A 17,546-nucleotide genomic window follows, 5' to 3' on the forward strand; every position below is an offset into this window, starting at 1 on the left:
ACTCTATTCTGTACCATATCTATAGACTGTAAGTGTTTATTTATTGTATTGAGCATTCTGTATGCAGGATGTCAAATGTATTTGCATTAGAATTCTTAAAAAAAAAAAAAAAAAAAAATACATGCTCAGGTTTCCAGAAACCACATTCTCACAACTTGAGCACTGCAATATGGCCACGCTATCTGGCAACTACAACTCCATGGCATGGATAACCTGGTCATGATGATAATATAAAGCATAACAAAATTTAACTACATGTATGATTTTCACAAGTGTTTTAACATCCATTAACTAAACTAATTGGTGGTCATCAGAATTAGTGAAAGTAGGTCTGTACGGTCTACAGTACTCAAGCAGCGACATGCCAAAGCCTACATTCAGCACCAGGCATGGAGGCACTTTTAGCAAGAAAACACATCTGATGACATTATCTTATCTTAAACAATGCTTTGTCTCTTTAATAACTGCCTTCAAGTCATTCCAAATTGCCTTTAATCCGTCTGTGTTGTTCTTAGTGAAGGGTCGTTCATGATTAATTCGTTCTTTTTGAAAGATGGCAGGCTCAGTGGTAGGTGTTTCGCCTACCATGAGAAATGCCGAGTTTGATTTCCAGCCAGTGCCCAAACCCCAGACCCTTGCTGGGAGCAGCCGAAAGACCAACAACAACTTTAACAAGACTCAGAAGAACGAGTAGTCTCTGAAAGACTAAAATCATCGCAAACCCCCCCGTAGGTTATGTAAAGGAAACAGAATTGAGCAATTCTTCCTCAATGACTCTTCTACACCGAGCCGTTCGTTCTTTTGTCACATGACTCCCATAGACGCTATACAGTACAGTGCAATAGATTCAAAAAAACAAATGACTCAGACTGGAAGATATGAGAGGTGAGCAACACATTCTGTTTATTATAATATGTCCTTATCTGCATTGTAATATTTTCATTACTGAGACTAGAGCCAAAATTTGTGTATGTAGACGTATTGGGGGTCTTTTATTGAAAATGCAACAGTTTATTTTATTTCTTATCAAAAGAACAAAATGATTCAAGTGACAAAAATGATTCAAACTTTTCATCACTAGTGTTCTGTTCACGACTAAGACGAGCTACGAAACTAACTAGCTTCTCATACAAACCTGTATCCTAAATACCTCTTTAACCCCTGATCAAGTGCACTACTTAATGTGTGGAACAGGGGATTGTACACCCTGCATTTCATGCTAGCGTTCTATTTAGCGCCATTTGGGATTTAACCTCATGAAACCAGAAAGTTAGCTGATACGCTAAAGCAGTTGAAGTACTAAAGTGAAAGTATAAAATAAATGTTTCTCAGAACTGTTCATGGTTTATTCTCCTTACTTTTTGCCTACATTGTACCGAAGAGTTTAAAACTACTTTCACCCCTGTTAATTACTGTACACTAACTGTTGCTTCCTGTCGCCAGCTCTGGCAGTCGCAAAAGGATATGTGTAGCTACTGTAAGTTGGGCAAAATAACTGGTTAAATAAACAAAAAAAATCAATCTGTTGATATTAAATAGTATTTATGGAACTGCTGTATAAAAGCAATTCAGTATGACAACACTCCAACTTGTGTGAAATTACGTTAATCACTGATCATTACCACCAGTTGTCCAGTATTATATTTTATTCCATATTAATAATTAACATTATAATTTTTTCCTATGTTTCCGAAACTGTCAGGTTGAACCATGGGAAATGAATGCTTTAAGTGTCCAAAATTGGTGGACTTGCCCTGTCCTGCCACTCCTGACATGTGGTTTATTTCTAATAAGGAGATATTAATAATAAATCATAACTGCCTGTGTAAAAAAAGTCAATGGTTATAAGGAATAAAGTTTGTACTGATATTATCTAACATATTAAACAAAGGCAAACGTTTTGAACAAGGCATTCAATATGAATTACTTTAACTAGAATTAACTAGTTTAACTAGAATAAACATTCCTCTGTATTAAATAAAAACAGCTCTAAGGAGGTACAGATGCAGTCAGCGATTACACATGAGACATCATGGACAGGACTGCCATTGGCAATATTGGACTTGCAATGCATTTTTAAACTGGCTTTTTTAAGGGCAGGATGATTGTAGAAGCATATTCAGTACATTGATCCGGGTCATAGGTCATCTGTATACTGAATATATTTATGTTGTTTATGTACAGGTTTAGTCTAAGAGTTTTGCCCTTGCATAGATTTCTTTGTTTAAATCCTCTTGAAAAGCAACACTGAAACAAAGCTAACACATGTGCACCTGCCCTCCGGATTAAACAACTAATCAATACTTCAATTAATAAAGCTATTCAACAGCCAGCGTCCAATGAAAAAGCAAGCATTGGTACCATGGCAACCACTCCTCCTCAGGCTGCGTGTGATGGGGGACTTCGCTAAGTGCGAATTGCCTTTTTTGTTTTCACACCAAACACATGCACATAGGCATTAATGTAGACGATGCACACACTGGTGTCAATGGTGTCACTTCAACTGGACTGACAGAGTAAATCTAGTCATCTAGTGTCAATGTAAAAAACATAGCTTTTGGCATAGCACATCACAATTTATAACTTATTAAAAAGGTGAATATACACTTCCATTTTGCCCTAAAATAAATAAAAAAATTTTGTGGCATGCTGTTATTAGGAAATAATCTACAAAGAGTTAAACAATGATTAATAAGTAGGTTAACAAATTAAAAGTCTTTCCTAAAATCTTTTTCTGTTACAAAATGAAAAAACTTGAAACTGTTTCATTCCTTCATTTATCTTCTATAGTGTTTATCCTGTATTCAGAGTCATGGGGGGACTGGATCATATCCCAGGACGGTGGGAGGAAACCAGAGTACCTAGAGGAAGCCCATCAAGCACGGGGAGAACATGCAGACTCCATGCAAAGCCTTGAGGCAGGAATCAGATCCTCAACCCAAAAGGTGTGAGGTCACATTGCCTGACAATGCTAACCACTACACCACCTACGCCCGAGAGCGGAAAATCAACCTTACCGAAATCCTTACCAAAATCTTCATATAAAAAATTCTACATTTTAAATTGTTCAGGAAAAATTGTTCCATAAGTGATCACACAATAAAATGAGCACATTAATATTTAAGTATCTAAGTATAACAATAGTGTTATAATAATGTTGTTTGTTAAATAATAATAAAAATAGAAACACTGACTATTGATAGGAATTTTTCTGTTCAGTCATACAGTATAAGTTTAGAAGGCCTGTCCATTTCTTTTTATAAACTTTGACCTGGACAAAATCTAGACTAAACATCAATCACGGAATTATCACTATGAATAGAACCGAGTAAAATTTTATTAACTGAATGTTTGTTTTGCATCATATTTCTCTGTAGCTGACTACAGTATCTATTGACTTGTACACCACATAAAGGCACATCTGCAGTCAGGTGATGTGCAGTGTTGAAATTCTTTTTAACATAAGGTATTGAACGTTGTATTTTAATAGCCTTGTTTCTGAAATTATTATTAGTTGCATTATCATTATTATCGAAACTTTCGATGCATAACAAATTGCAAAGTTGGAATTGTGCAGTTAGAATGATTTAAATAAAACTAAAATAATCTAAGAAAAAAAGTTATTACTAATAATTAATTATCTTTAAATTCTTGATTGGTAACCTGTTTAACTCTTGTGTTTCATTTTGATCTGGATATTAAATGTTGGCAGAAAACTTGCTCATGTATTTGTGCTTAACAGCACTATTTATTTATTTATTTTCTCCCCTTTTTACCTGATGTGTTTGATATATCTTTTTTTAAGCATATTTTAAAGAAAGCTTATTTCATGACATCATCAGTTATTAAACCTTACACCCTGAGGATTTTAAGGTCTCTTTACCGTAGTGTAGTGTTATACTGGTCTATCATTACACCCTCTTGACCTCATCTTCAGCGTCACATTACACACTCCATCTATCTATCTGCTATGTTATTCTAACCGTTGTGGTTACACAAGTGTCTAGTTTGCAGATTTTTAAAATTATTTTTGTTATTTTAGATTCTTATTCGACTCCGGCATGAGGCTTTTAAATCCTAAACCGCCACTTCTCGTCTCGGCTCCACGGCTTCTGAATGGAACGTATTGATTTTGGCGTAGACTCAGTGGCTGGTGAGGAAACTTCAATCCATATCTGAGCTTCTGCACCCATATGGGACCTGTTGATATATACGCTTCATGAGCTGCTCATAAGTTTGCTTTAAGCTCGACAGCCGGGTTAAAGGAGCAAACTGGAAAGGAAATCGTCCTCATACTCTATATTTATTCCATCAAACAATTCCATCTTATTATTTGGTTTTAGGAGCCTCGAGTTGAATTCTTAAATCTGATTGGGTGGAAAGTCTTGATTAAGTTTCTCTAAGTGTGTCATGAAGATGGAAATAACAGTTTATTGTAATGTGATGGTTTTACTGTAATGCATAAATGGAATTAAGCAATTATTATATTAAGTCACTGATACGTAAAAAAGTTTCAGAATTTATCAGTTATGTAATGAACCTCTCGTGTCAAAGGTCTAACTATCAGCTTGGAGAAGTCATTTTCATACTGGAGTTTGTGTTTTGTGATTAATTTATTTATAATATTAATAATAATAATAGTAATAATAATAAATATCAATGTTTTATTATTATTATTTTATTATAATTTTTTTATTATTCACTATTATTGGCATTATTATTATTATTACTATTATTATTATTATTATTATTATTATTATTATTAATAATAATAATAATAATAATAATAATAATAATAATTGTTTATTTTTTAAGCATAACAAGCTGTATTTTCTTCTTTGTATACATGCATGCACATGTAGTTATATAAAAATAATCAAAAGGTAACCGTAACACCTAATGTAATTAATTGCATGATTTTATTTCATTTATTTATTTTAAAGCATGCCCCTAGAATGTAAATCCGTATTAACTCAGCAGTTTCCTGGACAATTGGTGTACATTTCTGTTCCTCAGTTTTAGGTCTAATCTTCTTCCATTTAAAAAAAGACGTCTAATCATAAGTGTATCACCTTACTGCATTTGTCCCTTTTATGAGCTACATAATCCCACACACACAAGACGATGCATTTTCCCGTTTCCAGCCTAAAGTGAGTGGAAGTGTAAATAATACGAAATGCTCTCTGAATATTGATGGCTTGCCTGTAACTTTTGGGTGCGATGAGCACTTTGTTTACATGCAGACTGTAAGCGGAGATGAAGGGCAGCCCGTAGGATTTAGTGTACAGCAAACAGGGACAGAAAGGACGATGGTTTGGGGGAGGGGGGGGGTGTAGGGGGGTTGATGCAGTGCGCTCTAAAAATAGCTCGAGAAAGCCACATTCTGTCACTCTGTAAATAGGTGGCTCTGGCAGTGTGGCACTTGTTATAGAGACAAAAGCGGCTCATCCGGTGCTCGTACTTAATCGGTGAGCCAATGCCAGCCAGAGTTCAATAGACAAATGTGGGGTTAGACAGGAAACGGTTACGTCAGGCCTCAATGAAGAGCAAATCACAGAGCACACGGGTCTGCTTCATGCAGCTGAATATACAGGCATATATCAAATACTGGTGAATAGACAGCCTTTCATTGTGTAACAAGCAGAATGGGCCTGTGTAAATACATGATATAGGACTACAGTGGAAGCCAGAAGGATGGATAACCCAATAAAACAGTGCAAGGTGCTTTTTAAAGAAACAGCGCTGTGTCATTCTGTGTATTTAGTGACACACACACACACAGATAGCGATAACTCAACAGATATGCTGGACATAGTATCAAGCAGGAAGCACTCTACATTGACTCAAAGATCTCAAATAAAGATCAGCTAATACAGTTAATGTCAAGTTCATGGTCAAAGTATTTGCAAACACTATTGAGCCACAAATCTAAAACAACCTTTCGATCTATAGTGTCGTATCCAGGCAACATGACAAAATCTGTCTGGCTTCAACAAAATATGACCCCCCACTGGACGTGTCACATTTAATACCAATCAATTAAAATGGACCGGGCAGTCACATGACCCACTCCTAGCTGTTTCGATTCCTCTTATAGGATACACACATCTGTGCACCGGATTCATATATCCACTAATTATCATCATTTACAGACCTGCAGGGCCGTACTCCGAATTTCTCCATGAATTTGCAGATTTCCTCTCAAACCTTGTCGTCTCTGTAGACAAAGTGTTAATTGCTGGAGACTTTAATATAATCATTTTGAGAATCCAGAAGACCCTCTGAGAACAGCATTCACTGTACTGTATGTGCATACGGGACTCGCTAGGAGTAAATCAGTGTGTTGTAGGACCCACTCATAAAGCAAGTCACACTTTAGATCGAATATTATCCTTCGGATTAAGGATAAGAAATATAACCGCAATGTCTGAAGTCTCTCAGATCGCTATCTTGTCTCAATTAAAGTGTATCATAGTGATAATGTACGCACAGCACCGCGCTACCGCATTAAACGTACAGTATATTCACATCAACTACCACACAGAGCTTTATCAATAATCTCACAGAGTTACCATCTCTGATTGAAAAGCCATCTGACTCCACAAAACTCGATCAGGCGACCGAATATTTAGAGTCGATGTTCCGTTATACCTGAGATAATGTAGCTCCAGTTAAAAGGAAAATGATTAGAGATAAGAAACTCGCTGATTGGTATAATGACCACACACGCACTTTAAAACAAACCACTCGGAAATTTAAAATGGCATCAAACTAAATTACTAGTATTCCATTAGGCATGGAAGGAGAGCATCCTGAACTATAGAAAAGCTCTTAATGTAGCTAAAGCAACGTATCTCTCCACTCTTATAGAAAATAACAAAAATAATCCTAGATTTTTATTTAATACCGTAGCCAAATGAACCAGAAATAAGACTATTGCAGAAATCTCAACAACAACATACAGTAGTGAGAATTTCATGAACTTTTTCATTTACAAAATCATAAATATTTTCTTTGGACACCGTTGTAGCTATATTGAATGTTGTGAAGCATTCACGAATATATCGCTTATGTTATAGCAGCTATTATTATTATTATTATTATTATTATTATTGTTGTTGTTGTTGTAATTGTTATTAATAAAAATAATATTTTTATTTTTAAAATAATATTTTTATTTTTATTAAGTAAAAGAAGGTATATAAGTGTAAACTCTTTTTTCTAAAGATATAAGCTAATTTAAAGCTTTAACTTGAAATATGAAAAAGTGCTGACACTGGACACTTCTTTCATTAATGTTAGAAAAACACCTCCTTACAGAAAACTCAATGATTATACACATTTTTCCTAATCTGGTTTAAAATTGTGAAAATTAATCGAAACTTCTGAACAATCAAAAAAAAAAAATCAACAATATAGTCACTATACTTCTCATCTTCATATACATTAAGTTTAACAGCTCTCAAATCTCCTGAAGTCCTGGCTGAGGTTCACTAATCAGTTATCTTATTGTACACTTTATGTTCAAGTTATGTGCTCATGAATTTCATTTTCTCTATACAGACCCTCATTAATCGCAAATGTGTCGGTCGTCTCAGCCTCCCACTGATTCGACTTCAGATCTGGATGAATGAAGCTAGTGTTTTCCCAGGTTATAAACCTGCCATAAGCCACACATTCCCAAATATATGGTACATTATGCATTTGTGGATGAATATAACACATAACTTACGATATCATAACAAGCCCTGGGTCACAGGAGATTCGGCTTTGTTTGTGTACATGTCTTCGTATATGTGTTATTGAATTAGGGGCTTATGTCCTTCTAATCTCACACGGCTGCTAATCATAAAAGCTTTCTCACAAAGTGGTGGGGGAGAGGGGGTGGGGTGAGAAAAAGAGCGAGATTGTGAGAGAGATGGTTAGGGTTTAAAACATTCTGCCGTGTCACTGCTTGGTGTAATGAAGCTGATGTTTAATAAGTCAATAATAATGTTAATAAGTCAGTGTTTTTAACAGTATTTACTATTGATCCATTCATCCATCCATCCATTTATCCATCCATCAATTCATCCATTCATCAGGTTTTATACTGTTTATCCTGCGCGGGGACATGGTGGGGTCTTAAGCCTTTCCCAGGAAACTTATAACACAAAGTATGGTACACACATCCATGCAAATTGGAAACACCAATCAATCTACATTGCATTTTTGAAAATTGTGGGAAGAAACTTGAGAAACACACCAAGCACAGGGACAACATGCAAACCTCACACACAGACACAGACTAGAAGTGAGATTCAAACCTCGAACCCCAGAGGTGTGACATAAAAATGCTTACCACAAGCCACTGTGACGAAGTTCATATTAATAAATGCAAACGAACAACCAAACATCACATGAAAGCAGAGCGAGAGAAAAATAGCAAAGATTAATATCCAAAAACATGTGACAAGTGTGTAAAAAATAATTGTAAAAATTATTATTATTATTATTATTATTATTATTGTAATTACTATTATTAATAATAATAATAATAATAATAATAATAATAATAATAATAAACAAATAGTTCCTTTCAAATAGTTAATTTAACAAATTTAATAAAAATACCAAATACTGATATTCAGTTAAAAAAAATTAAATAACAAAATAAATAATAATATATTCTAATTATAAAATTATCAATTAATTAACATTATTTTGGTTATTTTGCAATATATAGAATTTTAATTCCTGCAAAAATATTAAATAAATTGTGAATTTTATTTTTTAAAAGATTTAAATATGAGATAATTATTATAAATTATAAACAATTTTGGTAAATAATTAAAATGTAAAAATGATAATATTTGACATATATTATAATAATAAAAATAAAATTGATATAAAAAATTCTGGAAAAAACTATATATATATTTTTAATATATTTATAGTTTTTTTTTATATACACTACCGTTCAAAAGTTTTAGAACACTTGCAAATTTCTTTTTTTTTTTTTTTGTTTAGTGATTTATTTTCTACATTCTGCAACAATACTGGGGATTTCAAAACTATACAATAACACATATGGGATTAGGTAATTACGTAACAACAACAAAAACAACATTTAATTGTTATTTTAAGACACAGAGGTCAGCCTTTCTGTAATAGTTCTTGCAAGAACAGTATTGTCAAGTGCATTTGCAAAATCCGTCAAGCACCATAATGAAACTGGCTCTCATGAAGGCCATCCCAGGAGGGCGAGACCAAAACCTACCTCTGCCACAGACAAGAAGTTCATTTAGAGTTATCAGCCTGAAAAATGACCAATTAACAACCAGCACCTCAGATTAGAGGCGTTATGAAGTCTTTACAGAGCATGAGTAGCAGAAACATCTCAATATCAACTGTTCAAAGGAGATTAATGCATGTTTTGGATCCCTTTAGCATTCCTTTACAATGTAGAAAGAAATAAAAATCAGGAACCATCATGGAGTTAGAAAGTGTTCTAAAACTTTTGAACGGTAGTATATATATATATATATATATATATATATATATATATATATATATATATATATATATATATACACACACACACACACACACACACACACACACACATACATACATACATACATACATATATACACAAACACATAATATATAAATTAATAATAAAAATGTATTGCATTAAATCCTACGTTAAATTATTAATAATAATAATAATAATTATGTGTGTGAGTGTGTTTATGTGCTTATTTGTTCTGCAACGGATGGCACTCTGTTCGGTGTGTATCCCGCCCTGTGCCTCGGGTGCCTGAGATAGGCAGTATAGAGAACGAGAAAGTAACACAGTGAGTACAGTAAAAGTAAAGTGATTAGGAATTAAAATTAAGGTTAAGAAGGTTGTGTTAAGGCAAGAAAGAAAACAGCAGAGGGAGGTGTGGAAATGCGATTCAATGTGAGAAAGTGAAAACCATCGGTTTAATGAGAGGAGCAAATGACGAAATAGGGGGGAAAAATTCAGCAGCCCCACCTTGGAAAAAGAGGAAACTGGCTAAGATGTTGACTCACTTCATTACACGCTCATATTTTTGGATTTTGGGCGATGCACAGAGAAAGGAAGCAGTCAAAGCGGTGACTCTCTCTGCAGAGGGTCAGAGGCTGCGGTCAGCAGTCGATGTCGTTCCAGAGAGCATCCAGTTGCTGAAATGCATCATAATCACACCCTCCGCAGTATTCATCACTCATAAAACTGCAATAATTATCTGCCTCGCTGTTGTTCAGCCATGTTTAAACTGTTAGCAATTACAGAGCAATCAGGCCTCAATCAGAGTCACGCAGCGGCTGGAGCTTTCTCAAAGAAATGCTTTTTGTCTATCAGCCGCAACAGGCCAGCTGCTTTCTCTCTCAATCACAGCCAATCCATCACACAACACACTTAAAGAGCCATTTATTCTCATCAAACACACTGATGTGTTCTTCAGCTTGGTGTTACAGTATTCTGGTGAGTCTGACCACGTGGGTTTATTAGGCTTACAACAATTGAAATTAATGTTTTTTTTTTTAATCAATATTTTTAATACATACTGTACATTAGAAAATGTACATGAAAACAAATCATTTTTATATTCAATATTTAAAGATAACTTGGAATTAAATTAACTAATTAAATGAAATTTATGAATAAGATATTGCTGATCTCAATATGCCATTTATTTCATGTAAAGATATTTAATAAAGTGTAAATCAAATTTTATATATATTACATAACTATTATAAATTTAAACAATTATGAGTTTAAAAGTCATTATGGAATTATATTTGATAAGTCAGGAAATTAATAAATAAGATAATGCCTATGTCACAATAAACATTTTTAATTTATGTCAAATAATTATAAATAATTTCAGTAAAAAATAAAAAAAATTATTGTTTATCATTTTTATAATATTTGAAATATATTAGACTATTTAGGTTGGCTAGTATTAAGGTAAATCAAATTATTTAACACAAATTAAATAATAAATTTAAAATAAATAATTGTTTAAATAGCTACAAATTCATAATAAAAAAGATATTGAATAAATTATTAAACAATATTTAACTAAATAGAAAAAAATCTTAATATTTAAGATAAAAGTAAAATAAATTTAAACGTATTAAATAATTTATTCATAGTATAGTGTATGTCAAATTAAACACATTATATAACATTTTATGAAAAATTAAATACGGATTATTTAAAATAATAATTGTAAGATAACTTGTTGCTAGGAGTATTGTGTATTAAGTATTTCTAAGTATATATAAGTATTTATGATACACAAAGGTTTATTCTATCATTATGATAAAACTTCAGTTCCCTAGCTTGCCCTTAGGAAGCTAAAAATCATTAACTATGCAAGCAAGACCATTGAAAAAAAATCATAGCGTCCATTAGCTATGAAGGACGTGGCCTGTTATCTGACTTGATGCATGCAAATAAGCCTACGTGTGGCAGGACGAAAACAAGCCACTCTGTGTTACCTGCTCAAATATAGACTAATGATTAGACAGAAAGAGGAACAGCTTGCCGGCCCAATACAACATAACAGTCTAACAGAGGTTTGCTGGGAAATGCCCGTAGAGGAAAGAAGAGGAAAGAGTGAAATGGGAAAAGGTCAAGTCCTCCAGGAGACACTAGGAGACTAGTCAGGCTTTTCGAGTTTGTCTGTAACAAGCAGCAGCATCCTTGTGGAGTCCCAAGAGGAAGCGGTTGCTTTTTTTTTTTTTTTAGGCAGTGAGTGATGCGCACCTGTTGCTTCAACAAAAGGCTCTCACTTCCTTTCTGTCTACAAAGCTGACTCGATGCATTTCACTCCCACTCTCCCAGGTACAGCATGTTCAACAGGCTAAGCGGTAATAAAACCACACCAGTACTAACTTCACTGCTTTAAAAAAAAAAAAAAAAAAAAGCCGTAGAGTTTAGTTTACTTTTTTAGTACATCTAAAGATGCAACATTGGTGTATTGATTTTGCTCTAACTGATGCTACTAACAACCACCTTGACATGCATTTATTCCCGAAAATACTAATTAATGAAACGAAGTTTCACCCTATGATGCTGTTTACTTGTTGCAGATTTCTTTCTTTGCCAGTTTTATTATTCTTGTTTTTTTTTCATCACTTAAATTTTTATTACCGCTAAGACGTATCATTCTCTTATTAATAATCAGAAATCTATAATAATAATAATAATAATAATAATAATAATATATTTTTCACTGTTAAATCTCAGTATGTTCAACATATTTATTATTTCCAGTTTGTTTCCGAAAAAAAGGGGGGGGGGGCATTATTTTTAGAAGGCTATAATAAAACTTATTATAATGATAATCATTTTCATAGCCGCTTCCTAAAAAACTAAAGGAAAGAAAACCAACAACTGCTCCAAAAATAGACTTTAACATCCTTTAACGTGCAGCTGTCTGAAGTTACAGGAGTATCAGTCATTCATTTGATCTTCTAATAAAAGTACAGTATAATACAGTAGTACAGTCATACAGCTTATTGCAATATTAATATCACTATCCTAAAAAGCCTGCTCCGAGTCAAAAGCAGAAATTAAGATCATGCAGGAAAAGGAGTACAGAGTAACTTAGAGAAACCCACCGCTCCTTCTCTCTCTCCCTCTCTCTCTCCCGCTCTCTCTCCTTGTGCCTCCTGGACTTGTGCAGTAGTCCAATCAGGATGACAGCTGCCCGAATGCCGGCCTTCTTAGACTGAACGTTAGAATCAGACATATCTCCTGGCACCGGTGCTGTTCTTCCAGGCTCAAGGTCCCAGGTTTCAATCCAGGGTTGTGTTTTATTTCACTGCTGCAACTGACTTCAGTGCCACTGGCTGTGCGAGTCAGAGTGTGCATCTCCGTCTACCTCTCTCTCTCTCTCTCTCTCTCTCTTTCCCTTGCTTGTTCCCACAGCCTGCCCCTGCCTATACCTGATAGGAACAGCACAAAGCTAAACCCCGCCTCATTTTTCCCTGCCTGCTGCCTTCCCTTTACCCCTCTCCACCCCCACCATGCTGCATTACTTTCCATCTGTGTGTCTGCTCATACCTCAATAGCTGGGACTTTCCGCTGAATAAAAAGGACACACACACTCTCTCATCCTCTTACACACCCTCCCACCACCTCTTACACCTCTTGTAAGGGATCGCATCCCCCTGTGCATTCTTTATATCTTCACCTCCTTTTGACCTTCACTGCTTTATACACAGTTTTTCTTGCTGGTCTTGCATTGAACAGTATTTGTGCAGTGTGAATTGTGGCATCAAGGAGTTGCGTGAATGTCGCTTGCAACTATCTGTGTGTGTGTGTGTGTGTGTGGTGGGTACCAATTTCCCTACAAGGATAGAAATATCAGCTATGACCTTGAGAGGGCATTTATCTAGTCATCACAAAGGAAATAATAATAATAATAATAATAATAATAATAATAATATTATTATTGTACTAGTAGTTTTATATACATTTGGTTACAGAGCATTGTAAGTACAGTAGGTGCAGCTATATCAATTAAAAAGCAATTAGAGCAGTGTATGTGCTAAATCTTTTAATAATGCAGCTCAGCCACTGCAGCTCATCAACTACCATTGACAAACACTAACATGCTTTTCTTTTTTTTTGGGATGGTGCCATTACTTTTGTCCTACGTGAATGGTAAGTCGTATTTCTACTGGTTAGGTTGTGAACTGTGTTCTCTGAAAACCTTTATAACGAAATAATTGAGTGTGAATATAAATCAGTCTGTTTTTATTTATGATTTAATTTACCAGCGTCATTAAAATATAAACTAGGAGGGGCGTTCAAGTCGAAGCAGGACTTTTGATTGTGCAGAATAATACACAGTTATGATTATGAAAACTACCTTTACTTCTCTATATAATCTCCTGCTACATTGATGCATTTATCTCAGCATTTCAGTAGTGCTTGGAAAAAAACTTTTTCTTAGAACGCCAGAGCCATGGCCTCCCAGGAAATTCCCCCTTTAATTCCCCCAACATGTGGAAATGGCATGAAGCGAGGTCAGGACTGTACGGTGAATGAGGGAATAACTCTGAGCTGAGTTCCTGTAATATGCAAGTGGTGTTGGTGAATGACTGTGTGCACAGTTCACACAGACAGATGCGTCTCTTCTACAAGCTGGCGATTTAAAGGATCAGGCGTTCCACTGATTTTTACAGGAACGACTGCAGTGGGCTCCGAGCCACCTCGGCCAGGATGGTCATTGACGGATATCTTTAAAAATGTTAAAACTGCAAGTCTTCCATAAGTGTCAATCTGTTTTAAACCCCTATTCAGCAGAAATTTCATAACAAGTCCTGGTTTGAATTGAACACCCCTCGTATTTAACCTTGACAGTATAAACCAGTTGTTTCATTATGATACCCCAGTTTAGTCCAACAACCAAAGTTTACACAAAATCAGCACTCCTGTGGGACATAACAGTTTTCCGAATTTTGGTTTTTATGAACACAACTTTTCTTTCTACAAACAATATACAAATAAATTCGTCCATACCCAGCTTAACTAATGAGGTCTGTTGTGTATTGGACAACATCTGCTATCTCCTAATTCAACCCACACCTTATTATTGATCGGTCGCAGAAGAGGAGGGCAACCTGTCTGGGTCCTTTTTTTAACAGCCTGGTGTCCTTCCCTCCAAAACACTTGTTCATTTTTATAAAGACTTCATGAAAAGGAGAAACCCTAACCCTAACCTATAGACGGGCACTGGCTTTCTGTTCTTCATGAAGCATATTGTCTGCTTGTGCTCATAAGTTTGTCATTTCCTCTTCTTTTTATTCTTCCCATGTTTTCTCACTGCTACTGTATGACCTTCATCTTGCAGCTGTTTGTCTGAATTGTCTGAGTTGTTGTCCTTCAGTCTGTGTGATTTACTCCATGAGCAGCACCACACGCGGTCCTGATCGAGTCGCTTCATGAATAGCTTGTGCCCTTGCAAAACCGGTTGCTTTTTCCTAGCTGTCTTTAGGATAGACACCAAATGACTTGAATACAATATATCTAGAATACAATCTGCCAATGTGAATAACTTGACAAATAATACAGTAAATAGTATAATTACTAGTATAATTTGGCTTTTATTTATTTGGTTGGTTATTTATTTTTTCACAGTATTTTAGGTACATACACACACACAGTATATGGTGTGGTTAGCACAGTCACTAGGGTCAAGGGTTCGATTCCCACTTTGGGTATATGTGCATGGAGTTCGCATGTTCTCCCTGTTCTTGATAGGTTTTTCTCTCCACAGTCCAAAAACATCCAGATTAGGTTAACTGGTGCTCCCAAATATTGGCACTCTGTCCAGGGTGTACCCCGACTCATGTCCTAAGAATTTCTCCTTAATTTTGTCGTGTCTAATTTCTCCCAGGGGGCTTGGGGGCTCCCACTTTAAGGCTACTAGTCGGGAGGGCCGAAGACTATCACATGTTTTCTCCTAACCCTGTGACGCCAGCCGACGTGTATTGGCTGTAGAGCCGTGATTAATGTGGGAGCAGAAAGTAAACCTAATAAATATATTTTAATATAATAATTAATAAAAAAAACCTTATAAATCTAAACCATTAGGTTTAATTTATAAAACTCAGGCACTGAGGTTGCAAAAGCCAGTGTAGTCTAGTGTTGGTCCCAAGCCCTAAAAAATAAGGAGGGTGTAAAATGTGTGCTGAATCAATATGCAGGTCGTGATAAAGATTTTCATACAAGATCGGTCAAGACCCGGGTTAACTATGACCCCCTCAGGTACTGTTGGTCATCAGGATAACTATGTAATTTGGGCTACGGTTGACTGGAGAACAAAGAGAAAGCCAGGGCACAAAGGTGTCGAGAGAGGGGGGGGGGATGGGGGAATAGGGTAAAAGCGTTCAGGATATGTGGTGAGGTAGGACATGCAAGAGGTTAGATTAACAAAGGAAGATGTGATAGTTAGATGGAGACAAATGGTCCACTGTGGCGACCCCTACGGGAAGCAGCTAAAAGAAGAAGAATGTTTTAACTCATAGGAATAAGAGGTCCATCTGAGAAGTCAAGTTCACCGATTCCAGGTAGCTGATTAGCCAAAGTGATGTCATCCTGCCCGGGCTTATCATGAAGCTATCACTCAAATCAGCCATTTTTACTGATGACTTATACCATGATTCATTTGTCATGAATGCAAAATCTGGCTGTGGAGACCAAAACAGTTTTTTGTAACAAGATGCAAACATGTTTATTTTAACATGGGGCTCCTTAAGGATTGACTCATTTTCAGAGCCAAGGGTCAATAACCTAGTGGTCATTCGTGGAACTGCAACATTTTGGCACGTCCATGTTGGACTCGTATTTCAGAACCGAAGGCTGTCTCTTGGGTGAGAACCAAAATGAATAGCACTCCACAAGTATGGCATCACATTGCTTCTCTTTATATTTTCCCAAACTGATGCTTCACCAGGCAGTGTACCACACTGGGAGTTGAGTGCTCTCCAGCCTCTTCATCATTTTGCTCTCTTGACTCCTGACCATGGATAGCTACGACATCATCAGGATTTGACTCACGTTCTCCTGAAGAACATATAATTTGTTTGACTTGATTTCCTTTTTATTTTGGATGTATGATAATGATTTTACGATATCAAAAGCTTGCTCATTACTGTATGTGTATGCCTATACTGTATGTGTATGTGTATTGCTGATTTCTATAGTGATGTATGCCTCTATGTATTAGGTGGCAGGTAGGCGGAAAACTGGTAGCCCATTGATTCTGAACTAGAAAGGCACTTAACACTTAATGAAGAAAAAAAAAACATGCACAGTATAATATGCAACCTGGACTATACGGCGCTTCTGATGAAGAGGTCTCCTGACTGTGAAATGTCAGGGCGAATGCAGAATGCTCAGATCGTCGGTGAGTGTTTAAGAGCACTGAAGACTTGGAGCATCTCCGTGGCTATGGAAACATAATGAGTGATGGATATGGGTTGAGGTGTCTCATAGGAGTCACATCCCTTTGAGAGCCGTATGGAGATAACTAACATGTGTTTCAGCGTTATTCAGGATTTTTCTTACTGCAGTTCAAGGCGTGCTGAAGAGAGGAACATATATATATAGAGAGAGAGAAAGAAAGAGAGAGAGAGAGAGAGAGAGAGAAAGACAGAAACCTAACATTACACCGTCAAGATAAACGCACTGCAGAGAAACTCACACCTTTCTTCCATTTAATATAACACCACACACACAGACACACATGATGCAAAAATGTGTTACACCATCACCTTTCACCTCTAACGCCCAATCTGTGATAAGATTTGAATTATGTTTTTTTTTTTTTTTTATGGAAAAAGTGAGAAAAGCTCCTGTCCCTCAGGTGCAAACATCACTTTCTTTCGGCGCACAGATCCTTCCATTGCTACTTCACCCTACAGACATCCAGGCGTCTTCCCTCTCAACCTTTCATACTCAATCTCTGTTAACGTCAACCTCTACTTCACAGCAAATCCACTTTAAGACGCTCCCT

General features: G+C 35.8%; 1 protein-coding gene across 4 annotated transcripts in view; it reads right to left on the reverse strand.

Moving 5' to 3' along the window:
• The window catches only part of rap1gap2a (RAP1 GTPase activating protein 2a), a 142,246-nt gene that overhangs the window by 55,049 nt on the left and 69,651 nt on the right, over positions 1–17,546 (reverse strand). The window contains exon 1 of one of the 4 annotated variants that reach the window (XM_053507034.1): positions 12,640–12,882. The exons of 2 other annotated variants lie outside the window; for them this stretch is intronic. In XM_053507034.1, the coding sequence (XP_053363009.1) occupies positions 12,640–12,770 (131 nt within the window). In that variant the 5' untranslated portion in view covers positions 12,771–12,882. Of the gene's footprint in view, positions 1–12,639; positions 12,884–17,546 lie in introns of those variants that run through there. One more of the 4 variants, XM_053507039.1, reaches the window with a different exon arrangement.

Source organism: Clarias gariepinus, chromosome 11 (assembly GCF_024256425.1).
Source record: "Clarias gariepinus isolate MV-2021 ecotype Netherlands chromosome 11, CGAR_prim_01v2, whole genome shotgun sequence".
In the NCBI taxonomy this organism is placed as follows: domain Eukaryota; kingdom Metazoa; phylum Chordata; class Actinopteri; order Siluriformes; family Clariidae; genus Clarias; species Clarias gariepinus.